Here is a 26,683-nt window from a genome sequence, read left to right as displayed (position 1 = left end):
ACTTTAAATTATGCAACAAGGCTTGGCCAAAACAGCTTAAAAATGCGGGAGTCCTAGCTTTTCTACTGTGCCCTGTGGAAAAAAAATCCCGTCTTTTAATCATGCTTAACCTTCCTGAAAGAACAGTGGCAACCTTTAAATAATGAATGAATGTATATTAGCAAGATTTTCCCCCAAGCTACAACAGAGCCAGATCATAAAAGGGACAGAGGCAGACAGGCCTGGGGGGATTCCGGAAGTTTCTGGTGAACTGCGGAGTGCTGGGAGCAATTATTTGGTTGCTCAGAAGCCCAGAGCAAGGGCTGGTGAAGAGCGTGGAGGGGAGGGGTGGAAATATGGCCACTCAGTCTGTGCCTGCCAGCTGTGAGGGGGCTCCCACAGCCCTCGTAGGGGCTGCACGCTCGCTTATCCTCTCTCCTCTCCTTCCTGTCTTGCCTGCACATCCCACCACCCACCCCGCACTCCCCCACCACCGCCCCCAGCCCAAGACCCTCCAGGCCGAGAGCACCATCTTTGCAACTGAACAAAGGTTGAATCACTTCACCTAGAGCAGAGCTTTTGTCATGTCCACATGTACAAGAGTCATTGAGAATATTGTCAAAAATGCAAATGACCAGTGGGTCCAGAGTGGGGCCTGGGATGCTGCACTTCTAAGATACCTGGGGCTGCTGGTCCTCAGATCCTGTGTTGAGTCACAAGGATTTAGTTTGTAATGAAGCTGAAAATGTTACAATCAACTGGGGCGGTGTTCAAAGTCACCAAACTCTCTGGACACGATCTCAGATCAATTAAATTGCAATTTCTGAAATCAGACTCAAGGCTCTTTGGTCCTATTCTCTCCACCCCCCACCTTTTTATTTTATTATTATTATTATTTTTTAAACTGAGAGCCTAGGTAATTGGTAGGTCACCCAAATAAAGCCTAGAAAGCTTAACCAACTTGCTTGCCATCGCCTGTTGAAGTGGATTAGAAACAGAGATGGCAGGGAAGTTGGAAGCCGAGCCTGCTCCTCCTTCCCTCCTTGCAGATCTGAGCATTTCCAGGATCCTAGCCTGTCCCTGGGCTCAGGGTTGAAACCTATGTGATTCCACTGGGACAGCAGGCAAGATTCTTCTATCTTTCTCTTCCTAAGACTGCTTTATTATTAGTGCTTAACTGCTTGGGCTAGAGTGGAGTGTACTGTGTAGGATCTGTTATGCTCAGTCTTCAGCAACACAGTGTGAGTGGGATGACAGGATAGATTTTGGGGACAGGGCTCTGTTCTGCGGGATCTGGGACTCAGGAAGGGGAGGGACTCTAGAGGCAGACTGGCCTCCTCCGGCAACCTTGCACCAAGGGGTGTGCCCCCAGGCAAGGCTGAAGCCCTTGTTGTGTAAGATCCTGGGGCCTCAGGCAGAGGTCAAGAGGATGAAGGCCGAGCTGTTCCAGTCCTGTATTGAGAGAAAACTGTGACCTTCTTGCTGTGGTATGTGAGTGAGGCCTTAAGGCAGAAGTGCAGCCATTGACCAGACCTAGCTTGGCCACAGCTGTGCTCCACCCAATTGTCTCAACCCCGACAGGACTGTGATGCTGGGTCAGCACTGAGGCAGGGAGTGGGAGCTGGGCCTAAGAAAGCAGCAAGGTACTGTAGACACAGTTATTTGCTTATCCACTCCTCTCTTTCCCCTCCTCCCCATACTATCAGAATCTTAATTTTGTTCAAGGCTGCAACAGTGTCCAGGCAAAAAACTTATTATACTAAAGATGTCCTGAAGCTAGGAGCAGCAACGTGACCAGTGTGAACCATGAGATGCAAGCAGAAGTCTCTAAGTGGATCTTTCTGGAAAGCTTTTAAGAGGTGGCTTCATTTCTTTTCCCCCTTTGCTGACCAGGAGTTGATACCTGGAGCCATGGCAGCCATATTGAGATTATGAGGCTAAAAGCCATGAAGTGAGTAGGATAAAAGCCATATGCTAAGGATGGTGGAACGAAAAGACGGGTCCTTTATGACTTCCTAGAGAAATTTCACCATCACGGACTGCCTTACCAGGGATTTTGTGAGACATGTAAACTTCTACTTTGTTAAGCCACTGTGACTGGGTTTCTTTTACAGCTAAATGCAATCTTCACATGGGATGTTAGAACAAATGTTCCTAGATTGGAAATGGGAAGAGAAGGTCAAGGCAAGAACGTGGTCCCCAGGAGAGGGGATGGGTGGAGAATTTCCCCTTTTTAGGGGAGGGTCACAGTTGTTGTTATTCAGTCACTAGGTAGTGTCTGACTCTTTGTGATCCCATGGACTGTAGCATGCCAAGCTCCTCTATCCTCTACTATCTTCTGGAGTTTACTCCAATTCATGTCCATTGAGTCAGTAATGCTATCTAACCATCTCATCCTCTGCCACCCACTTCTCATTTTGCCTTCAATCTTTCCCAGCATCAGAGTCTTTTCCACTGAGGCGATTCTTCTCATCAGGTGGCCAAAGTATTGGAGCTTCAGCGGCAGTCCTTCCAATGAATATTCAGGGTTGATTTCCTTTAGGATTGATTGATTTGATCTCTTTACAGTCCAGGGGACTCAAGAATCTTCTCCAGCACTACAATTTGAAAGCATCAATTCTTCAGCGCTCAGCCTTCTTTATAGTCCAACTCTCACATCCGTACATGACTATTGGAAAAATCATAGCTTTGACTATACAGACCTTTGTTGGCAAAGTGAAGTCTCTGCTTTTTAATACACTGTCTAGGTTTGTCATAGCTTACTTCCAAGGAGCAAGCATCTTTTAATTTCATGGCTGCAGTCATTGTCCGCAGTGATTTTGGAGCCCAAGAAAATAAAATCTGTCACTGCTTCAACTTTTTGTCCTTCTATTTGCCATGAAGTGATGGGACCAGATATTATGATCTCACTTTTTTTAATGCTGAGTCTCAAGCCAGCTTTTTTCACTCTCCTCTTTCACCCTCATCAAGACGCTCTTTAGTTCTTCACTTTCTGCCTTTAGAGTGCTATTATCTGCATATCTGAGGGTGTTGATATTTCTCCCAGCAAACTTGATTCCAGCTTGTGATTCATCCTGCCCGGCATGTCACATGATGTACTTTGCATATAAGTTAAATAAGCAGGGTGACAATATACAGTCTTTCCCAATTTTGAAACAGTCTATCGTTCTATATTTGGTTCTAACTTTTACTTCTTGACCCGCATGCAGATTTCTCAGGAGACAGGTAAGGTGGTCTGGTACTTCCATTTCTTTAAGAATTTTCCACAGTTCATTGTGATCCACACAGTCAAAGGCTTTAACATAGTCAATGAAGAAGTAAATGTTTTTCTAGAATTCCCTCACTTTCTTCATGAGCCAATGAATGTTGGCAATTTGATCTCCAGTTTCTCTGCCTTTCCAAATCCAACTTGTATATCTGGAAGTTCTTGATTCACGTACTGCTGAAGCCTGGCTTGAAGGATTTTGAGCATATGAAATAAGTGCAATAGCACAGTAGTTTGAACATTCCTTATTTCCTAAGAGATTAAGTTCACATTCCTCAGACCAACATTTAAAACTATAAAATTTGGTTCCAAATCACTTTTACAGGTCTGTTACTATTCACCAGAGTGAGGATGAGCCTACTCCTCTCTTTGAATTAAGATCCCACACTGGTCTGAATTCAGGTGAGTTCTCCCTGCTCCTTTCTACCTGTCCCAGGCTTACCGGCCCCTGTGAGCTGCTCTTTTGAGAAGACTTCCGATCACCCTGCGCTCCAGGGCCCTCTTGTTTAATCTCCTTCATCACTGAGGTCTATGTGCCTGCTAGTTTCTTTACACTTTAGTGTGTATCAGCTGCATCTCCCCAGCAAGGCTGTGAAATCCTCCGAGGCAGGATTTTAGGAATGTATAAGTGTATAAACATCATGTGTTTTGGAGTCAGACTTGAGATCTAAGATGGTTTTGGGTGCGTCACTTAACCTCTCTGAGCCTCAGTATCCTTGGCTGTGAAATGGGGATGATATACATGTCTACCTCCCAGGCCTCCATAAAGCTTGTAATCAAGTACCAGGCACATTGGAGATGCTCCGGAAGGGCTTGTGTGTTGACTTGTTGCCTGCTTGGTAACTCAAGGCTGTGCCTTTTTCCTATCCTTTGCATCTCTCTTCGTTTTTCTCTCTCCCTTCCTTCTGATTTCCTACTTTGCAACTGAACTGGGAGGCCTATACCAAATCTGGGGAGTGACCATGAGTTGCTCCCATTTTTACTGAGGGCACATCTTCTCTTACTAGCTCCAGTCTTCTATCAGAGTAGGAGGAGGGACAGAAGGGAGATTTCATGCCCATTGCTAAGGGGGTGAGAAGAGATGCTAACAGCTGAAGGTTTATTTAGTCTTTCTCTAAAGATTTAATAGGAAAATGGGCGCATTTAATCTAGTTTTATCTGGCAACAGGCTGATTAAATAAATGGTATTATAGCACTTGTTTTTTTCCCAAACTCTCAATTCTATTTGCTCTAGCAGATTAAACATCTGGACCTTAATCTTTTTGATATCCTGATCTCCTCCTTCAGTTCAGTTCGGTCACTCAGTCGTGTCCTACTCTTTGTGACCCCATGGACCACAGCACACCAGGCTTCTCTGTCCTTCACCATCTCCCCAGGCTTGCTCAAACTCACGTCTCTCGAGTCAATGATGCCAGCCAACCATCTCATCCTCTGTCGTCCCCTTTTCCTCCTGCCTTCAATCTTTCTCAGCATCAGTGTCTTTTCCAGTGAGTCAGTTCTTCACATTAGGCGGCCAAATATTGGAGTTTCAGCTTCAAAATCAGTTCTTCCAATGAATATACAGGACTGATTTCCTTTAGGACTGACTGTTTGATCTCCTTGCAGTCCAAGGGACTCTCAAGAGTCTTCTCCAACACCACAGTTCAAAAGCATCAATTCTTTGGCACTCAGCTTTCTTTGTAGTCCAACTCTCACATCCATACATGATTACTGGAAAAACCATAGCTCTGACTAGATGGACCTTTGCTGGCAAAATAATGTCTCTTTTTTTTAATATGCTGTCTAGGTTTGTCATAGCTTTTCTTCCAAGGAGCAAGTGTCTTTTAATTTCATGGCTGCAGTCACCATCTGCAGTGATTTTGGAGCCCCCCAAAATAAAGTCTGCCACTGTTTCCATTGTTTCTCCATCTATTTTCCATGAAGTGATGGGACCATATGCCATGATCTTAGTTTTCTGAATGAGTTTTAAGCCAGCCTTTTCACTTTCTTCTTTCACCGTCATCAAGAAGCTCTTTAGTTCTTCTTCGCTTTCTGCCATAAGGGTGGTGTCATCTGCATATCTGAGGTTATTGATATTTCTCCCCGCAATCTTGATTCCAGCTTGTGCTTCATATAGCCCCACATTTCTCATAATGTACTCTGCATATAAGTTAAATAAGCAGGGTGACAATGTACAGCCTTGATGTACTCCTTTTCCTATCTGCAACCAGTGTGCTGTTCCATGTCTGGTTCTAATGTTGCTTCTTGACCTGCATACAGATTTCTCAGGAGGCAGGTAACATGGTCTGGTATTCCCATCTCTTTAAGGATTTTCCACAGTTTGTTGTGATCCACTGGTGGCTCAGAGGTTAAAGCGTCTGCCTCCAATGTAGGAGACCTGGGTTCGATCCCTGGGTCGGGAAGATCCCCTGGAGAAGGAAATGGTAACCCACTCCAGTATTCTTGCCTGGAGAATCCCATAGACGGAGAAGCCTGGTAGGCTACAGTCCATGGGGTCACAAAGAGTCAGACACGACTGAGCGACTTCACTTTCACACACTCAAAGGCTTTGGTGTAGTCAATAAAGCAAGATCTTCTCCTTCTTTTGCCTCAATCCTTGCCCCCCAGAAACCCAGATCAAATTAAGAGATGGTGAGAAGTGACCCATAGCAAAAAAATTCTATTGAAACTTTAATGAGAAATGACCATTTTATTACCTTCAAGTAAATACCTGCCACATGCAGCTACAAATGGGAACAGACGCATTGAACGGGGTGGAAAACAAGAAGTCACTGTGGACTGAAGTGCATGATAATGTGTCCTGACGTTGAATCCCAGGGTGGTCTTCTCTTTTCATGTATTTTCACTCAGCATCACTCAGACAGCCCAACAAGACAGAAATGTATTCTTTTGTTTCTCTTAAAGCAGAGCCTCATGCCCAGAAAGAGGAGGGGGTCCAAAAAAAAAAAAAAGATTTGACTGATCGCACAGCTGTGTCCATTCGGTTTGCTGCGTTATTCTTGAAGTCTCCTGCACTGGCCATCATTCTCAGCTGGGGATGGTGGGGTCGGGCAGCTGACAACCTCCTGTGTGTGTGTGTGTGTGTGTGTGTGTGTGTGTGTAGGGGATAGGGGAGTTGAACACACACACACTGGGCCACTTCATTTGTGCCCTCTGTGAACCCGCTAGTGCCCAAAGTCTGTTCCTTTTAGTCGTTGCTGCCTGCTTATCTGTGTACCTGTCTATTGTAGACAGCTATTAGCTGTGTGTGTGTGTGATTTGAGGGTTGGGCTGTGTGGCCTGTTTGGTTTTGTCCCCCCTCCTTCTACTTTTCCACTTGTTGTGGTTCTAATCAGACATCAGTGCCTCCTCCCCAAGGCCCCTTGGAGTATGCCCAGATTTTGCCCCCACCTCACCCAGGCCTGCACTGCTCAATGATTAGGATACCCGATAGGCCCATCCTGGGCTCCCTGGAGCTTCAGCATCTCTATTCTTGAATTGCATGTTGCTGAGGGCAGGCTCTGAGCCTGTGTGATGGATTGTGTGCAGTCCTGCTCAGGCCAGGGTTAAATGGACCCTTGCCAATGGCATGGCGATGCCCTCTTGACATGTCTGCAGAGCTGGAAGGCGCTTACAGAGTTTTGGCTCTTGTATTAGTTTCCTGTGTTAGTTCTGCTGCTGTCATAAATTGTTACAAATGCAGTGGCTTAAAGCAACTCATTTATTCTCTTACAGTTCTGGAGGTCAGAAATTTAAAATGGCTTTGACAGGGCTGCATCCTTTCTGGTGACTCTAGGAAAGAGCCCATGTTCTTGCCTTTTCTAACTTCTGTAGGCTGCCTGCATTTCTTGGCTCGTGGTCCCACATCACTCCCCGCTCTGCTCCCGTGGCCACATTTTCTCTGCCTCTCACCCTCCTGCCTCCCTCTTATAAGAACCCTTTTGATTACACTGTGCTTATCTGGATAATCCAGGATCACTTCTTCATTTTAAGGCCTTAATTTAATCCCAAAGTCTTTTTTTTTTTTTTTTTTTTATCACATAAGGTGACATATGGGAACTGGGATGTGGACCTCTTTGGGGGCCCTACCTCCCAGCCTCCCTCAGCTCCCCACACCTCAGACAAGATCTGTCTAAATGAGCAGATTCAGTGGATCCCAAGTCAGCCCAGTCACGGTATAATTTCTATGGTTCTGGAAAGGCTTTCTAAACCCCTTCTCCCTACAGATGCCTCCTTAACCCACTACCTTCTGAAATCCTCCTCTTGGAAAACAAAGCATCTTCACCCACAGTGAGAACTCAGGCTTAGTACAAGGCCTAAACACGTTTCTTCACACTAAGGTGTAAATGTTTGACAGCAAACCTTTCCTAACAGTGAGTTCTGATTGGGGGAGGGGGGCACAGGTGAGGCAAGGTGGTGCCCAGTGATGGAGAGAGAGCGAAGGCACTTGGAAGTATGACCATAAAGTTTTAATCAAACAGAGCAAAATGGCCGCAATGCAGAACAGGTAGTGCTTGGAGAAGAGAAAGAAGATCATCTCCTTGGTGACATAGATTATGTGTATGAAGATGAAGCAGTACAGGAACATGGCGAACTGGTTCTGGGGAAGCAGGAGGTCCTGGAGGCCTCCTGAGAACTGTGGGGAAAGAAGAGAGTGGAAACGACCAGCTGGGGCCTGGACACCAGGCAGACCTGGGCTTCCTTCCTGCTCTTGTCCCTTCCCGAATGTGACCTTAGGCAGGCTGTCTTCCTCACCCAAGGTGAGGGTAATTGTGCCCACCTCACAAGATGGTGAGGAGGAGGAGTGAGACAAGAATGAAAAATTCCAGGCAAGGCTACTGGCACAGAGGGGACTCGTCAGTTTTCACTTCTTGAGCCTGGCCTTAGCCCTCCCGAGTCAGGCTACCGCCCTCCTTTCTCTGTACGCTCCATGCAGCCTGTGGGTCCCACACATGGGCAGTCTCTCTCCTACTCAGAGATTCCCAGATCTGGACACTGGGTCTTGAGCTAGTTCCCTGGAGGGTCTCCCCTGATGCCCCACCTTTTTTGCTGGATGGTGGCCCAATGAGAGGGCATCCCTTGGGCACAAATGACTGTATCTGATTTTCTGGGTGCTGGTGCGTGTCACATCGGGACAGGCTGCGGTCCTTCAGCCCAGGGTGTGTCTCTCCTGTGGACAGGTAGTAGACAGGGGATGGGGCCTCCCTAAACCCTCGGGGTCTTGGGTGTGGGGAAGGGTCAGTTTTAGCTGTCTGGCTGATTCTGCCTGTGTGTTGCTCTTTTCCAGGATCTATATGATTAAGGTCAAACAGATCCCCATTTAAACTGTAGAAAGCAGTAACATAGAAGTGGAGTAAAAGCTGATGTGACTATTACAGTCTGCAGTTAAGAAGGCATCACACTTATGGTTCATTCTTTAAAATATCTTTTCAACTCATGCCACATTTTTTGTAAGCAGGGTTGGTGATGCTCTGAATTCACTAGAAACATATTCAGAGGTATTTTTCAATACAATAACAACTGTCTACCTACTCACCCACCCACCCAGAAAAAGAGAGTTGGGAATTTAAAAATAAACTCAACTCTCCAAGGAAATGCGCAGGAAGCAAAACGCTTTTGTAAAATATTGTTAAAGGTGGGGTTTTGGACACAATACTGTTGAAACAACTACGTAAAATGTGAGGCAAACTGAATAAAACTGAGCAGGGCAGAAAATGACTCCAGTAAAGCCGCCTCTAAAATGAATGATATGGAAGGCAGAAGACCAGAGGAAGAAACCCGGCGTTCTGGGCTGGGAGTGGAGGGCTGGACAGATACTGTGTTTCTCTGCAGACCTGGTGCGGCTCTGTGTCCATGGACTCTTTGCCACTGTTGGTGGTCTGCAGGCTAATGACTGACATTTGTGATTTTGATAACAAACTGCATTTGTGAAACCTTTTAGACTTTTCAAAACACTTCCAATGGTCTCTTTTTTTAAGTGGAAGACAGAGAGCAGATAGGACTATAAAGATTTCCATCTCCTCCAGCAAGGAGAAAGATTTTCAAACTAAAAAGCAAGGATTTCATGAGCAAGAAAAACAAAAGATAGTTGTTAAGAGGCCATTGTGTGTTCATTGAGAGCAAATCATGCAAAGCCAACCTAATTTTCTTTTAAAAAGAACATGGACCAGTCAGTTGGGGAAATGCTATCATATAATATCTTAATTCTGGGAAACCATTTGACTGTGTGTTCAGTACAGTTTTCTGGACAAGGTAGAGAAATGTGAGCTGGAGAAAATGTAACTCAAGGGTGCTGATTAATGGAACATTGCTAACCTGTAGGGAGCTCTTTTAGTGGTATTTACTTTAGGTCATATCCTCCTCAACAATTATAGCAATGACTTGGATAAAGCCAGAAGGCACGTTTCTCAGAACTGAGGATGACTCAGAACTGGGAAGCATAGCTAATACATTACATCCCAATAAAATTAAAAAGTGATGAACGTAGGTTGTTGCATTTGGGTCAAGAAGTGAATTGCATGAGTACATAAAAATGGTAATAGCTAACATTTATTGAGTGCTTACCTCAATGTGCCAGGCTCATTTCAGAGTGCCTCACATGTATTCTTTCATTTAATCCTCCCCACAATCCTATGAGGTAGGTATTGCCTTATAGATGAGCAGCTGCTGCTGCTAAGTCACTTCAGTCATGTTCGACTCTGTGCGACCCCGTAGACCGCAGCCCATCAGGCTCCCCTGTCCCTGGGATTCTCCAGGCAAGAACACTGGAGTGGGTTGCCATTTCCTTCTCCAATTCGTGAAAGTGAAGTTGCTCAGTCGTGTCCGACTCTTCGCAACCCCATGGACTGCAGCCTACCAGGCTCCTCCATCCATGGGATCTTCCAGGCAAGAGTACTGGAGTGGGGTGCCATTGCCTTCTCCGATAGATGAGCAGACCAAGGTTCAAAGAGGATCAGTAATTTGCCCAGTATCATGAATTCATATGTTTCAGAGCCAGGATTTTAACCTAGAACTGTCTGATTTAAAGCTCAGACAGTGCTGCTTTAAACAATAACATCTTTCATTATTTAGTGCTTATGATGGTCCAGCCACAGTGTTAGGAACTTCCCATCCCATTTAATCACACACAGGCTTTCTTATCCCTGTTTAGGTTAGGGGGGAGTGGCCCATTTCTTGCCAAAAGATATCTAAGTTTTAGTTGACAGCAAGGCAGTGTGATCCAATAGAACAAATGCAGCCCTGAACAGAGGAGGTGTGTGTCTGTGTGTGGTGGGGCCGGGGGTGGTTTTATCAAAATCCATCAGCCAGGCTGCAGTGGCGGGCGTCGGGGCTGGGGGTGGGGGAGCATTGGAGGGGACATGGTGGGGGGTGTGGAGGGTGGGGGTGGGTGGGGGTGTCTGCAGTCTAGGTCCAGGCATCTTGTTTTAAGAGATGCCGAGAAGAGAGGAGAGGGGTGGGAATCCAGCCAGAGAGGAAATGTTGAGTTTTCCCTGAGGAGGAAAACCGTGGACAAGGTGGTTCTGGGACCAACCTTCCTTGAAGAGCTGGATCTGAGTTTAATTAACATGGAAGCTCTAAAGCTGTGAGCGGAGGTAGGGTGGCACGCAGCCACCAAATGGATAAAGTAGGCTTCCTGTGCAGGTCAGCGACGGGCTCCCCTCACCCCTAGTGTCCCGCACCCTTGGCCTCCGGGCGGGACCTGGCACCTACCAGGCGGGGCGTTGCCTGCTGCTGCAGCTGCTCCATCACCTCCTCGTGCTGCCGCTGGCGCTCGTTCTCTTCGTGCAGGTACTTGAGCCGCTTGAGCTCAAACTCCATGCGCACCTTCTCCAGCTCCATCTCGGCGTCGCGCTCGCGCACTGGGCTCCCCGGCGCCGCCGTGGCTGGGACCGAGGGCAGCTCCGCGAGTTCGGGTCCATCGCCCGCCTGTCCTTTAGTGGCAGCGGGGCCGGCCTTGGAGGACAGTACCTTAGGTGGCCCCGGGCAGCCTCCGTCCTCACAAGTTTCCATCTCCTCCAGGTAGTCGTAGGAGGAGTCTGGCTTCGGGGTGTCTGCCTCCTGGGGCTGGGGAGGCAGAAATGAGGGGATGGGAGGAGTTAGTATGGGGTGGCCCCGCCTCCCACCCTACTGTGCACCGGCAGCCCCAGGCACAGTGCCCCGGGGGTGCTTGAAAGTGTGTTGTGAACTGAAAGCATCTAGACTCAGTTCTTAAGAGAAACTTACATGGAGTTATCAGGACCTTGAGAGTTAAGAAGGAGAGGGCAAACTGACAGAGGAATGGAGCCCTAAATTTCCAAGTGGGTGTGGTGGGGGAATTGAGTAGAAGTCTGTCTTCCTGGTGGTCTTCAAATCGCTGCTTGCAGGTGACTCACCCCATCCCCACAACTAGTTTGAGATCAGTTAGATACCCAGTCGTCTAGAGGTTACAGAGGGAGGAAGAAACCTAGGCTCTGCATTGAGTACCTCTGTATAGGAGGACCCAGATCCCCATCTGTAGGAGGAAGAAAGCCACTCCCGCCCCCCACCCATGGAGAGGTAGATGTGTGTGTGTGTGAAAGTCGAGTCTGACTCTTTGGGACCCCATGGACTATAGAGTCCATGGAATTCTTCAGGCCGGAATACTGGAGTGGGTAGCCTTTCCCCTCTCCAGGGGATCTTCCCAACCCAGGGATCGAATCCAGGTCTCCTGCATTGGGGGTAGATTCTTTACCAGATGAGCCACCTGGGAAGTGGAGAGGTAGATAGATGGGGGGGATCAAAGCCAACTTCAGGTGACTTCACAATGTTGTGAAGGCTACCTGGTCTCTGGATGCAGCCAGGTGCCAGTGTGGGGACAGGGTGCATGTCACCCCCTCTTAGTAGCTCTCTGGAATCTCCTAGCTCTCAGCCCCTAGCTTGTGGTGTCCCCATTGTGCACTTCCTCCCCTCACTGGGACGGGCTGGGGCAGTGGGAAGAGGCATCCTCCTTACCAATGAAGCCCTTGGCTTTCCTTCAGACATGGGGTCATCAGGCGCCATCTTGGGGAAGGTTGGGCAACTTTCTCCTGCCCCTCGGCCTTCCATCATTTCCCTATCCTCCGTTGCCATCCAGAAAACCACAGCACTGCCAGTTGGGGCCAAAGGACATTTTTTGAGGCATTAACATTTGGCCTCACAAGATTCCACAGCCCAGCCGCCATCACAATCGCCTGTCCTCATAATAACCCACATTCCACTAGTTGCTAGGGCCCCTTTAGCAGAGATACCTTTGAGGTGCCTTTTATGAAGAACTACAGGGTGGGCCTTCAGCACCCCTAGGGACCACTTTGAAAACTAGAATTCCCCCACTTGAAACCCAGAATTCCATCAATTGAAGTTTCTTCTCCTGAAGTTCCTCTTTTAAATGCAGGCTGTATTGAGATGATTCAGAATTAGCTCCACAAACCTTGTTATGGGCTGGATTTTGTCCTCTCACCCCCCACACTCATGTGTTGAAGTCCTAGCCCCCAGTACCTTAGAATGTGACTTCATGAAGAGATAAGGGTCTTTACAGAGGTGATTATGTTAAATGAGGTCATTAGGGTGGGTCCTTATCCAGTATGACAGAGGAAACGTAAACACAGAGGTGCACCTGAGGAGATGATGTGAAGTTGAGGGAGAAGATGGCCATCTGAAGACCAAAGAGACAGGTCTCATATTAGAGCTCTCCAGAGAACCAACAGGAGCCCCATCTTATACGTTCAAATAGAACTTATTAAGAAGGGGCTCAGGTGATTATGGAAGCTGAGAAGTGCACGGTCTGCTGTCACAAAGTGGGAGACTCCTGAAAGCTGATGTATAACTTCCAGCCTGAGTCTGAAGGCCTAGTAACCAGGAGTGCTGCTGATGTAAGTCCCGGTCCAAGACTGATATCTCAGGCAGAGAATCAGTTCAGCATTCCTCTGCCTTTTTTCTCCATTCAGGCCTTCAAAGGATGAGATGATGCCCATCCACACTGAAACAGGCTAGTCTGCTCTATCCAGTCCACCAATTCAAATACTGATCTCTTCCAGAAGCATCCTCACAGACATACTCAGAAATAATGTCTAACCAGATATTTGGGCATCCCAGGACCCAGTCAAGGTGACCCAGAAAATTAACCATCAAAAGACTGGGACAGATCCTTCCCTCACAGCCTTTAGCTGAAACCAACCCTGCTGACACCTTGACCTTGGACATCTAGCTTCCAGAACTGTGAGAAAATAAACCACCGTCATTTACGCCACCCAGTCTATGGTGCTTTGCTATGGCAGTCCTAGCAAACTGATACAACCTCGATTTTTCCTTGAATGCATTGGGTGGGAACAGTAAAGAGATTGGGTACCGGGGTATATTTGTTGTCTTCAGTTTTGTGGAAATGACAAAAATCATCGTTGGTAGTTGGAGGCAGGGTTGCATATGGAGAGAGAAAGGGCTGCATTTGAATTCTAGCTTTGCTACTGTGTTTAGCTGGATGTCCAAGGAAAAGTTATTTCACATCTCTGAGGTTCCGTGTGCTCATTTGTGGAGGGATAAGGATTTGCCCAATCCCCTGCCCTGTGGCTTTCCCAGTGACTCAGTGGGCAGAGAACCTGCCTACAATGCAGGAGACACAGGAGATGTGGGTTCGATTCCTGGGTCAGGAAGATCCCCTGGAGGAGGAAATGGCAACCCACTCCAGTACTCTTGCCTGACAAATCCCATGGTAGGCTTGGTAGGCTTCAGTCCATGGGGTTGCAAGAGTCGGACACGGACACCACTGAGTGACCAAGCGCTATGCTGCACTGTAGCACTGATGTGAAACTAAGCTACTGTCTTTGCCCAGTACCTGCCTATACAGGGGCTATGAAAATGACAACCACACCATCTCTATTACAAGAGGGTTTGTCACTGGAGAGAAGAACGTGCTCAATGTCTACCTTCTTGAAAGGTGTTTTTTGGCCATGCCAGGCAGCTTGCAGTATCTTAGTTCCCGAACCAGGGATTGAACCCAGGCCACAACAGTGAAAGCCCAAAATACTAACCTCTAGGCCACCAGGGGACTCCCTGTTGCAAATCTTTATCTGAACCATGGCTTTCCTCTCCCAGAATTATGATGGTGACCATGGAACTAGCTCACAGTTACTGTGTAAGATGTTGATCCTGCCTCAAGCACTAGGAGTAGGATTGCCAGATAAATCTATTTAAGGGTGTCCAGTTAAATTTGAACTTTAGATGAATAATTTTTAGTATAAATAGGTTCTGAAACTTGCATGGGACATGTTAAAGAATTCTTTGTTGTTTATCTGAAATTCAAATTTATTGTAACTGGGGATCTTGTGTTTTCATTTGCTAAATCCTATGGTCTTAACTAGGAGAGACCTGCCCAGAGAAACAGTTATATATGACTAATGAGCTGCTATTAAAAATCACTAAGTGCTCAAGTGTATAATAAGTGGTAAATGCAGTTGTATCAGTTGTATATCAAACAACCATAAAATCTCAGTGATGTAACAACAATAAACATTTATTTAACTCAGACATCTAAGAGTTGACTGATCTAGGCTAGGCTCCTCTGGGGGCTTGGTCAAGGCAGCTTCTTCCTCTTCTTGGAGCTATTGGGCTGGCCTTGACATGCTCTTTTCATGGCAATGGGAGAGGTACAAGAGGTCTTTGAATTGGCATACCATCACTCCCATCTTATGCTATTGGCTTTGGCTTGACCAAACTCAAAGTCGAATGATGGGGAAATGTACTGCATCCTTTTAGTGGGAAGAACTGTGAAGACATAGTGTAAAGAGTATCGATATGAGGCAGTAAGAAGAGTTGGGGCCCATAAAGCAATCTCCTGTTGTAGTCAAGAAGGTTGGTGCTGCTCTGATTGGAGCAGCTGGGGAAGGTTTGGTGGAAGAGGTGACATGAAGGGCAGGTAGGATTTGGGCAAGAGGATCAGCATGAGCAAAGTCTTGGCTGATAATTATTATCCATTTGTCTTTCCATTTCTGCTCTCTGCCCTTCTCCATCCTGCCCTTTCCCTAGGAGGTCGTCCTCCAAGAAACTGCATGAATTCATTATGCAAAGCAAGCAAGATGTACTCTCATTTCCCCTGTCCCAAGGTAAGAACTGCACATACCTGTGCTTAGGGGACTCTATAGGAAGCTGGGGAGATAGCTGTCATGAGCTTTGGGTTGGTTTGGCACTTCTTCACCATGAAAAGAATCTCCCCTCCTCCACTGAGCCCAGGGAAAGGAGGCTATAGTAAAGCCTCTTGAGGAACAAGGAGACAGGATCACATGGGGGCCCCCGGGGACGGTGCTGCCTTCAGCAGCCAGCACTGCTGCGTCTTCCTGTGCTTTGTCATTGTTACTTGGCTGGCTCTGATGTTGCTGCTTCTCTGTGTCACTTTAATCAACATCCTTTCTCACTTTTTTCCCTATCTCATAGCTTTAACATATGTAAGGTTTCTGCTTCTTCCCAATTTCAGCATATTGTAACTTGAGCTTCTAATAGCCCTTCCCAGCCCTGACTGCATGGCCTCTCTCTATGCAGTCAGTGTTGTGTCTGTCTTAACTGCCTTAGTCATCATGATTTCCTAGTTGACTTTCCCAAGAGCAGGAATCAGAATGACCTGCTTTGTCTCTATGTGGGCAGAGCTTCTTATTCTAGCTGCTGGGCAGCCCGTAGATTGGAAAGATGTCCAGCCCAGCTGGCAGGCAGGGGAACAGTGGGGGGATGGGGAGGCAGGGCCATACAGAACAGTGTGCAGCCTTGGGTGGCTCCTGAGCAGGAGCTGAGGGTGGGTGGGGGGGTCAGTTTCCCTCAGAAGGTCCATTGGGTGCAGCAGGCACTATGTTGAAAGTTGATGGACAGATTCATATAGTAAAGTGTCAATTGTTTTGGCAAATAACCCAATGAGAGATGTGTATGCATATTAGTATGGCACTCACGGACTTCCATGCCCATTATCTCATTTGATTCTCAGAATGCCTGACGAGGCCATTTAAAGCAGGTGTAATTATTGCTTCCTGACAAGCAAGGAACCTGAGTCACACAGAGAGATGAAGTGATCAGTGTCTGAGTGCAGACGACGTTAGTGGTTGAGCTACAGCTGGAATGCGGGCTTCCCGTCTCCTTCCCTGATGTGTTTATACTAGACCATAGGATGGTCTTTGGGGCTCCAACTCTAAGAGGTAAGATGATTTTCTACTTCAAATAAAAGAAAGACAGGTGTACATGGATGTGTATTACAACAAGACTGGAAAAAAGTTAAATTTCCCCTAGAAGCAATCTGGTTAGTGCTGTATCCATATCAAGAATACTATGCAGATTTTTAAAAGAATAAGACTAAAGAAAAAAATAACAAATAAGGTAGATGCATTAGCACAATTATGGAATGTTCTCTAAGATATATTACTCAGTGGAAAAGCAAAAGCAATGCTTTCCTGTACATTAAAAATAGGAAAACATATTATTACTGGTAGATGCCTAGAATATGCCTGTAAAGCCATACAAGAAACTGGTTCCTGATGGCTGTGCTTGAGGTGGGAGGATGGAGGGATTGAGGATTTGGGATAGGACAAAGATATTCCTAACTGTATAGCGTTTTGTACTCTTAAACTTTTTTTTAAAAAAAGCAATGTGCATATATTATGTTTTCAGTTAAAATTTTTAAAAAGTGTCTGGAAGAGAGAGGTTTGCTCAATACGGGTAAAAGGAAGTTAAGGCTGTGTAATCTGTTCTAGTTGAAGAGGTAGGCATCTTTAAGCCACTGGATCATACTCATCCTACATGCCATCGCCCCACCTCTGTGGCCCCTCTCCCATCTGGGGTTGCCTTCACTTTCATTGGGGACATATGTCCAACTGCCAACATGTCCTCTTCCCTTTCTGGCTGCCTCAGTTGCAGATTGCTGGGATTTTGAGACATTTCAGCTCGGGTGTGCTACAGCATTTAGAGGATTGTATGAGTTTGAGTAAGCTACAGGAGTTGGTGATGGACAGGGAAGCCTGGCATGTTGCAGTCCATGGGGTCGAAAAGGGTCGGACGCGATTGAGTGGCTGAACTGATGATCGGGCACTAACCAGCTACCAGGTACTGGGAACTTTTCATGGATCATTCTGTGTAATTTTTCAGAGAAATCCTATGAGTTAGGTACTATGATTATCTCTGTCTTCACAGAAGTAGTAACTGAGTTTCAGAAAGGCTTAGTCGCCTGCCCGTAGTAATGCAGGTAGGATCAGGTAAAGCCTGGACTTAAGCATCAGAGTCCCTGTATTAAATCCATTCCTGCTGGAAATACTGAGAGCAGTTTCTATTTTCCTGACTGAACCCTGGCTGATATACAGTGAGTACGCAAGAGGAAGAGGAGACCTAAATGCTCAGAGGATTTGTTGGGTGCATCTGACGTAGGGACACATGCCCCCAGGGTGTATGCCAGGATGTATATGGAGGCATGTGTATGGCTTGCTCTCTGCATGTCCCCTTGTCCACCAGTCCCTGCTTTACCTGAACCCTCCTTACCTGACTATCCAAACCTCCTAATCATGGAACTTAACCAGTAACTGCCTACATGTTTGCTTCTTGCCCCAACTAGTGATTGTTCTAATCCTTAGTTCAGAACAGGTCCACCTGCTAGTTTATTAAAGGGAAATGTCCACCCTTGTGATGCTTGTTAACCAAAGGGGCTGTGAGGGCTGTACCCCAGCAGCTGATTTCCCTGGTAACTGATGAACCAACCTGACATCAATTCCACCTATAAATGGTAGCCTCCCTGACTTCAGGCGTGTAAGATCCCCTATCCAACAAACTGTTGATATTAACAGCTCTGTCTCTGTTTCCAGGCTCTTTCTTTGGCCTGCAGACTGGGCCATAACAAGACTTTCAGGCCTGAGGAGTGCAGCCCCACAGTATCTATATGAGCATTTTATCAGTCAGGGCCTGATCAGAAGACAGAAGCCACACAGAAATTCTAACAGGGAAGGCAGAATGTAAAGAATTATTAACTAGTGACAGGGAATTGGCTACTTAGGAGGTAAGACAACTCTAAATAATACAGGAATGAATTTGGGAGCAGTGCCTCTTAGAGGCTGAGATTCAGATCTCGCTGGAGAGGATGTGGCTGGAGTCATCGGGCCTTGTTCACTGAGGTCAAGGTCAAGCTGGAAACTGACCATGGGGTGCCAACAAATCTCACCTGGAAGCTGCCTAGAAGCTGGTGTTACACTTTCCAGGAGGTCATTGGAGAACCTTAGCTAGGAAACCTGTTGGGACAAGCTTCTCCTAAGATGCCCCTGAGACTCTGTGGAGATGAGTACCACGCCTAGCATTGAGAGAGGAAGAAGAAAGCAGAGAGCACCAGAGCCAGGAGAGGAGCCCTTTCTTCCTCTAATGTCTCTTCAGCTCAGTTCAGTTCAGTCACTCAGTTATGTCTGACTCTTTGCGATCCCATGGACTGCAGCACACCTCCCTGTCCATCACCAACTCCCAGAGTTTACCCAAACTCGTGTCCATTGAGTCAGTGATGCCATCTAACCATCTCATCCTCTGTCATCCCCTTCTCCTCCTGCCTTCAATCTTTCCTAGCATCAGGGTCTTTTCAAATGAGTCAGCTCTTCCCATCAGCTGGCCAAAGTATTGGAGTTTCAGCTTCAACATCAGTCCTTACAATGAACGCTCGGGACTGATCTCCTTTAGGATGGACTGGTTGGATCTCCTTGCAGTCCAAGGGACTCTCAAGAGTTTTCTCCAACACCACAGTTCAAAAGCATCAATTCTTCGGGCCTCAGCTTTCTTTATAGTCCAACTCTCACATCCATACATGACTACTGGAAAAACCATAGCCTTGACTAGACGGACCTTTGTTGACAAAGCAATGTCTCTGCTTTTTAATATGCTGTCTAGGTTGGTCATAACTTTCCTTCCAAGGAGTAAGCATCTTTGAATTTCATGGCTGCAACCACCAGCTGCAGTGATTTTGGAGCCCCCCAAAATAAAGTCTGCCACTGTTTCCACTGTTTATCCATCTATTTGCCATGAAGTGATGGGACCAGATGCCATGAACTTAGTTTTCTGAATGTTCAACTTTAAGCCAACTTTTTCACTCTCCTCTTTCACTTTTATCAAGAGGCTCTTCAGTTCTTCACTTTCCGCCATAAGGGTGGTGTCATCTGCATATCTGAGGTTATTTATATTTCTCCCAGCAGTCTTGATTCCAGCTTGTGCTTCATCCAGCCCCATGTTTCTCATGATGTACTCTGTATATAAGTTAAATAAGCAGGGTGACAATATACAGCCTTGACGTACTCCTTTTCCTATTTGGAACCAGTCTGTTGTTCCACGTCCATTTCTAACTGTTGCTTCCTGACCTGCATACAGATTTCTCAAGAGGCAGGTCAGGTGGTCTGGTATTCCCATCTCCTTCAGAATTTTCCACAGTTTATTGTGATCCACATAGTCAAAGGCTTTGGCATAGTCAATAAAGCAGAAATAGACGTTTTTTCTGGAACTCTCTTGCTTTTTTGATGATCCAGCGGATGTTGGCAATTTGATCTCTGGTTCCTCTGCCTTTTCTAAAACCAGCTTGAACATGTGGAAGTTCATGGTTCATGTATTGCTGAAGCCTGGATTGGAGAATTTTGAGCATTACTTTACTAGTGTGTGAGATGAGTGCAATTTTGCGGTAGTTTGAGCATTCTTTGCCATTGCCTTTCTTTGGGATTGGAATGAAAACTGACCTTTTCCAGTCCTGTGGCCACTGCTGAGTTTTCCAAATTTGCTGGCATATTGAGTGCAGCACTTTCACAGCATCATCTTTCAGGATTTGAAATAGCTCCACTGGAATTCCATCACCTCCACTAGCTTTGTTGAGTGATGTTTCCTAAGGCCCACTTGACTTCACATTCCAAGATGTCTGGCTCTAGGTGAGTGATCACACCATTGTGATGATCTGGGTCATGAAGATCTTTTTTGTACAGTTCTTCTGTGCATTCTTGCTGCCTCTTCTTAATATCTTCTGCTTCTGTTAGGTCTCTACCATTTCTGTCCTTTATTGTGCCCATCTTTGCATGAAATGTTCCCTTGGTGTCTCTAATTTTCTTGAAGAGATCTCTAGTCTTTCCCATTCTGTTGTTTTCCTCTATTTCTTTGCATTGATCACTGAGGAAGGCTTTCGTATCTCTCCTTGCTGTTGTTTGGAACTCTGCATTCAAATGGGTATATCTTTCCTTTTCTCCTTTGCTTTTTCCTTCTCTTCTTTTCACAGCTATTTGTAAAGCCTCCTCAGGTGGCCATTTTGCTTTTTTGCATTTCTTTTTCTTGGGGATGGTCTTGATCCCTGTCTCCTGTGCAATGTCATGAACCTCCATCCATAGTTCATCAGGCACTCTGTCTATCAGATCTAGTCCCTTAAATCTATTTCTCACTTCCACTGTATAATTGTAAGGGATTTGATTTAGGTCATACCTGAATGGTCTAGTGGTTTTTCCTACTTTCTTCAATTTAAGTCTGAATTTGGCAATAAGGAGTTCATGATCTGAAAAGAACGGAGAAGGAAATGGCAATCCACTCCAGTACTCTTGCCTGGAAAATCCCATGGACAGAGGAGCCTGGTAGGCTACAGTCCATGGGGTCTCAAAGAGTCGGACATGACTGAGCGACTTCACTTAGCTCATGATCTGAGCCACGGTCAGCTCCCGGTCTTGTTTTTGCTGACTGTATAGAGCTTCTCTATCTTTGGCTGCAAAGAATATAATCTGATTTTGGTGTTGACCATCTGGTGATGTCCACGTGTAGAGTCTTCTGTTGTGTTGTTGGAAGACGGTGTTTGCTCTGACCAGTGTGTTCTCTTGGCAAAACTCTATTAACCTTTGCCCTGCTTCATTCTCTACTCCAAGGCCAAATTTGCCTGTTACTCCAGGTGTTTCTTGACTTCCTACTTTTGCATTCCAGTCCCCTATAATGAAAAGGACATCTTTTTTTGGGTGTTAGTTCTAAAAGGTCTTGTAGGTCTTCATAGAACCGTTCAACTTCAGCTTCTTCAGCATTACTGGTCGGGGTATAAACTTGGATTACTGTGATATTGAATGGTTTGCCTTGGAAATGAACAGAGATCATTCTGTCATTTTTGAGATTGCATCCAAGTACTGCATTTTGGACTCTTTTGTTGACCATGATGGCTACTCCATTTCTTCTGATGGATTCTTGCGCACAGTAGTAGATACAATGGTCATCTGAGTTAAATTCACCCATTCCAGTCAATTTCACTTCGCTGATTCCTAAAATGTCTACGTTCTTGCAGTCTCCTGTTTGACCACTTCTAATTTTCCTTGATTCGTGGACCTAACATTCCAGCTCCAACAGAAAATTGGATTAAAGATTACTGAGCATGGCCCCGCCCATCACAGCAAGACCCTGTTTCCCCCTCAGTCAGTCTCTCCCATCAGGAAGCTTCCGTAAGCCTCTTATCCTTCTCCATCAGAGGGCAAACAGACTGAAAACCACAATCACAGAAAACTAACCAATCTGATCACATGGACTACAGCCTTGTCTAACTCAATGAAACTGAGCCATGCAGTGTAGGGCCACCCAAGAGGGCCGGGTCATGGTGGAGAGTTCTGACAAACTGGAGAAGGGAATGGCCAACCACTTCAGTCTTCTTGCCTTGAGAACTGTATGATGTCTCTTCAGCGCCCTCTGCTGACAAAGCCTAATATCAGGGGCTGGCAAGAGAGATGCTTACAGGCCTTTGCTTCAGTATCAGGAGTTGGGCAATTAAGGGAGGATTTACAGTTGAGAGGCAATAAATTGATAACTGACATAGCATGTAGGTGCTAGGAATTCAGTTTGCTGTCAACACAGCTGCTTCAGTACCCCAGGGGAAGGTGCTGCCTTTTGAGAGGTTCACCCAAAATGATACTTCACAAGCCCCTTCCAGGTTCATGACCCTGTGCTGGATACCGAGGCTCATCATATGTACTTCTCACCTTTGTGGAGCATGTGATCTAATTGGAGAGGGACAATGCTTCTTGACATTCCCTAGGCACACTCGAGTTCACATGCCTTCCTGACTTTTTGCTGGCAGTTTTCTCAGCCTACAAAACCCTCTCTCCTTTATCTCTACCTATGAAAGTCCCTCCAGACTTCAAGGCCTATGCCAGCTACTGCCACCTGTGAAACTGTGTCCTTTGTTGAGTCTCCAGCTGCCTTGTGTTAAGTGACCTGGTGCTTGTCTCATTTTCCCTCTAGAGCAGCAGTTGGATGAGGGCAGGACATGCTGTCTCACTCACAGCAGGGGCAGTAAAGGGTCAGTGTAGCCGATGGCCCTGATCAGGCTGTGGCTCCCTTCTGGCTAGTGAGTGGGAGGTGGGTAGGCCAGAGGGTCGGCCAGAGTGGCAGGCCAGAGGGTCAAGGAGCTGCATTTTCTCCTTTTCGTCCTTACACCCTCTAAGGAGAACCAGAGGCCTCACTTCTGACCACTTTCTTTGTTTGATCTCTCTACTGTGATATGAGTAAATTAGCAGCAGATGAATCCCCACAAAAGTGGATATAAATTAAATGCCTGGGAAGTATGGTGATGGGTGTGGGAACCTTGCTATCTAAAAGAATTATATGTATCATTTCACAAAGCTGCTTCCCTACCAATCTCTTATTTCTATAAATCCAATGGCTATTTACATACTAGGCTTACTGAAGCAAAGCCCATCAGTGGTGAAGCCTGAATACAGGTGCCCTTATGCTCTAACCAGGTGGAAGCTCCTGATGGGAGGCCTACTCCACTGAAGAGTTGGCATAAGGGTGAAATTCTGGACTTGAATTGTTCAGAGCTGGAAACGGGGCGTGGAGACCCTCCAGCTTGGGCCTCAGGGGCTTTCAGCCCTGAGGCTGAAAATTCAACCAATTTCTGAATAACTCCTCTGGGGTGGCAGGAAGGGCCCAGTGGAGAACTGTGGAAAATGTTCTGACCCAGGGATTGAGGTCCTGGGGTCCTGGGTCCAGCTCTGCCATTGGCTAAGCCAAGACCCTGGCAAGTTATTGGAATCCTCCAGGAATGCAGTTTCTGCACATAAGCACTGGGGCCATGAAACCTGTCCTGCTTCATACAGGCCTATTATCCTTGTCCCCCCACATTACCACAGGTGAGCTAGGAGCAAGATGGTACAGCTGCTATTACACTTGCCCTGAGCTGGTATTCTAGAATGTCCTGAATGCAGTATGGAACGTCTCCCCTATGCTAATGCTGAAGTAGCCCCCCAAGAGCCTTGAATGTTTCATCAGACACTCCTTTTTCATTTCATGTAACTTAACATAAACTTATTCCCATAAAGAATGTTCCATCCTTCCCTCACCGCTACAAGAGGAAGGCGACCTTAATTCAGTGAAGCACCATTGGCCGACATTGCCCCCTTGTGGTCCAGCTTGTCCTTACCGGGCAGCTTTCAGCCTAGGAGTTTTTCCGGAGGTTCTTCCTCCTGGTCATTTGCAGAATTCTCAGGTCACCCCAGAAAAGCTAAATCCACAAGTCCCCTGGGAGGCATTCCAGCTCGAAAAACCTCCTGATGGCAACCTGGATCTCCAGAACTGGCTGTGGAGTCTGTGTTCCAGAGGGGAGAGTAAGGTGGGCGGAACATGTCATACTCAGGAATACTCATCAATTGATTATAAACAGAACCGTGGGAATGAGACCAGCAAAGGAAGGAGCCATTGTGGGAGGTGGGGGGGAGGGGTGGGTCTTTGTCCATGGGACCTCTAGCAGGAAGGAGTCGGGAGCCATCCAGTAGGAGGAGGCATAGGAGAACTATTTTAGCAGCGTCTGGCTTTGTCCTGGGCCCTGGGGTACAACCCCCAATCCTTGCGGGGGTGAAGGGCTACAGGGCTGCAGGCCCCAAAGTGGAATGACAGGCAGAAAATTAAGATACCAGAAGGGGTGAATGTGGCAGTGAATCAACTTCTGGGCTTGGAAAATAAGGTGACGGGGCAGGACCAAAGCACTCAGGTCTTGGACCTGGGGTAGCAGGTGGCTGGGTTTCCAGAACTGGGGGCTAGGTTAGAGCAGGCCTGGACCTGAGTGTGACCTATGCCTATAAATGCTATGTCATCTCACAGGGACTAGAGGCCTCTGGATAGACAGAAGTCTCCAGAGGGGAGTCAAACCTGTGGGAAAGGATTAGGGGCCTCTTGCTGTGAGTGAGGAGATGTCATTTCAGGCCAGTGTTTAGATTTTTACAGGGTTCCAGGTAAGCTGTGGGCTTGGCAAATTCTGAAGGAGCTTAGATTGTGATTCTTCTCTGCTGGCCCTAGCAGGGCCCTGGCTCCCCTCTGACGGCTCAGGTCAGCTCCCCCCAGCCCCCGCACCCCCAGCTTGAATACCTGCTCTGAGCCTCAGAGTAACTTCCCAGCCCAGAAAACAAAGGTGCCACCTGTCACTTGAGAGGGGTCACATCTACTGACTCACACCTTGTGGTGGTGGCTGACGGAGGCTCCGGAGCATCTCCCAGGCATATTTGCACTCGAACTAATGTCAAGGCCTCCACACGCCAATGATGGAATTTAGGTGCTGAAGCAGAATAATGGAAGAGATGGCTGGGAGTTTGCGGAAGGCCCCTGAAAATTCCATGCTGTGCCACAAGATGACAAAACCCCCATCAGCTTAAAATCCCAGCATTTGCAGTGGGAGCCTCCCTAAAAACCCACACGTGGGCCATGGCTATGGTGTCTCTGCTGGTGAGACAGTTCACTCTGTCAGGGACTGCTTAACACCTGTGTCTCACCTGTGGTTTACAGGTGTTTTTGATGTAATTTTTGCTTTCAGGTGTCATCTTTGAGCAGCATTTCCTGGAAAGCCAAGACTAAGGGATGCGTGTGAAGATCAAGTTCCCAGGACCAGATGGGACCTGGGAAGCACTGCAAACCTTCTCCCCCTCCCCTTCTAGAAACTCCCAGTTCACATCAGCATAATAAAGGTCTAGCCATGAAGGAACCTGTTTAACCTGCAAATTTATTTGCTCTAGACTCACTTTGCCTTGTGTGCTCCGTGCTTCCTGCTCTTAGAACTAGCTGCCTACAAAACTCAAGGGACCCCACCTTAGGGATGCTGGCTCACTATTAGAGGGTGGGCTGAAATGAGCTTTGACCTGCAGAAGCTGCCTGAAAGTCTCTGACTCTGGTGTGCCTGAGTTCCCAGCAGCTTCCAGGGGTTTCCACAGCAGCGTCAAACTACTTCCATTATCTATCTTGGCTACTACCTTGGCTCATCCCCCAGGGGGATTGGAAGCAGATTTAGCCACTAAAAATACAGGAGGACTAGCTAGGACTGATGGCAAAGCTCCAATACTTTGGCTACCTGATGTGAAGAGCCAACTCACTGGAAAATACCCTGATGCTGGGAAAGACTGAGGGCAGGAGGAGAAAGCAGTGGCAGAGGATGAGATGGTTAAATAAAATCATTGACTCAGTGGACATGAGTTTGAGCAAACTCCAGGAGATAGTGGAGGGCAGAGGAGCTGGGTGTGCTGCTGCAGTGCATGGGGTCACAAAGAGCTGGACACATCTTAGCGACTGAACGACATCAAAGCTAAACAAGTAATCGTGTTTTAGCACAAGCATATCTCATGAGGTGTGCCAACCCTATCTGGAAGATGCCTGAGAGTGTGGGTGCCTCTGGGAACAAGTGGACACAGAGCTCTACAGAAGACCCAAACTGGGTCCTCAGTATCACGCCCCGAGGCCTCCCCAGCCAGTCACTGACAGGCCTTGGGCTAGGGCTCCACAGGCGTTGCCTCATTTAACTCCCCTCAGCAGAGACTGTTACCATCACTCCTGTTTATGCGGGAAGAAACCACAGCTCAGAGAAGTTAAGTGGTCTGCCCACGTCACACAGCTGTGACGCAGCCAAGTTGAGATCCAAACCCAGTTTCCATTTACTCCAAAGTCTGGTGTCTTACTTCCTCTTGGCCACAGCATTTACTGTCTGCCCCACACCTGTGGGCGGAACCAGCGACTCTGCAGCACCCCCTCCCCCAAATCATCTTCAAAAAGATCCCATAACCTTTCACCTCTCCACCTTCTCTAGACTCTCCAAGGTTCCCACCCATGTTCAACACCCTCCAAGTTTCCCAGTGACCAGTTGCTAACAATGTTCCCGTCTGCTAACAATGTTGCTGGCCACTATGGAAAGGGGAGGAAGGCGGGGAGTGGCCCGTGACTCTATGAGACTAACTTGAGCCTTCCCTGCCCTCCCTCTTTGGCTGCTCAGTTCAGTTCAGTTCAGTCGCTCAGTCAGTCGTGTCTGACTCTTTGAGACCCCATGAATCGCAGCAGGCCAGGCCTCCCTGTCCATCACCGACTCCTGGAGTTCACTCAGACTCACGTCCATCGAGTCAGTGATACCATCCAGCCATCTCATCCTCTGTCATCCCCTTCTCCTCCTGCCCCCAATCCCTCCCAGCATCAGAGTCTTTTCCAATGAGTCAACTCTTCGCATGAGGTGGC

At 47.1% G+C, this 26,683-nt stretch overlaps 1 protein-coding gene and 1 long non-coding RNA gene across 2 annotated transcripts; one reads left to right on the top strand and one right to left on the bottom strand.

Annotated features, from left to right (window-relative positions):
- Window positions 1-7,553: 7,553 nt before the first annotated feature.
- On the bottom strand, window positions 7,554-12,885 carry TMEM247 (transmembrane protein 247). Its single transcript, XM_061431371.1, has 3 exons — window positions 12,194-12,885; window positions 10,934-11,287; window positions 7,554-7,859 (listed from the first exon to the last, which is right to left on the bottom strand). The coding sequence occupies exons 1-3, from the start codon at window positions 12,308-12,310 to the stop codon at window positions 7,554-7,556; spliced, it is 777 nt and encodes a 258-aa protein (XP_061287355.1). The 5' UTR covers window positions 12,311-12,885.
- A 7,987-nt stretch (window positions 12,886-20,872) lies between these two features.
- Window positions 20,873-25,168, top strand: LOC133256965 (uncharacterized). Its single transcript, XR_009739353.1, has 2 exons — window positions 20,873-23,810; window positions 25,005-25,168. It is a non-coding gene; the product is annotated as an uncharacterized LOC133256965 (long non-coding RNA).
- Window positions 25,169-26,683: the final 1,515 nt, after the last annotated feature.

The sequence above is a fragment of the Bos javanicus genome, chromosome 11 (assembly GCF_032452875.1).
Source record: "Bos javanicus breed banteng chromosome 11, ARS-OSU_banteng_1.0, whole genome shotgun sequence".
NCBI lineage: Eukaryota > Metazoa > Chordata > Mammalia > Artiodactyla > Bovidae > Bos > Bos javanicus.
This window is presented reverse-complemented; position numbering and strand designations above follow the sequence as displayed.

What these genes read in the sequence shown, in the direction of transcription:
- TMEM247 (XM_061431371.1), bottom strand. Translation starts at nt 12,310, where the DNA reads ATGGCAACGGAGGATAGGGAAATGATGGAAGGCCGAGGGGCAGGAGAA. An exon ending in GAAAGCCAAGGGCTTCATTG is followed by an intron (nt 11,288 to 12,193) that starts GTAAGGAGGATG and finishes CTGCCTCCCCAG; the next exon opens with CCCCAGGAGGCAGACACCCC. An exon ending in AGCAGGCAACGCCCCGCCTG is followed by an intron (nt 7,860 to 10,933) that starts GTAGGTGCCAGG and finishes CTTTCCCCACAG; the next exon opens with TTCTCAGGAGGCCTCCAGGA.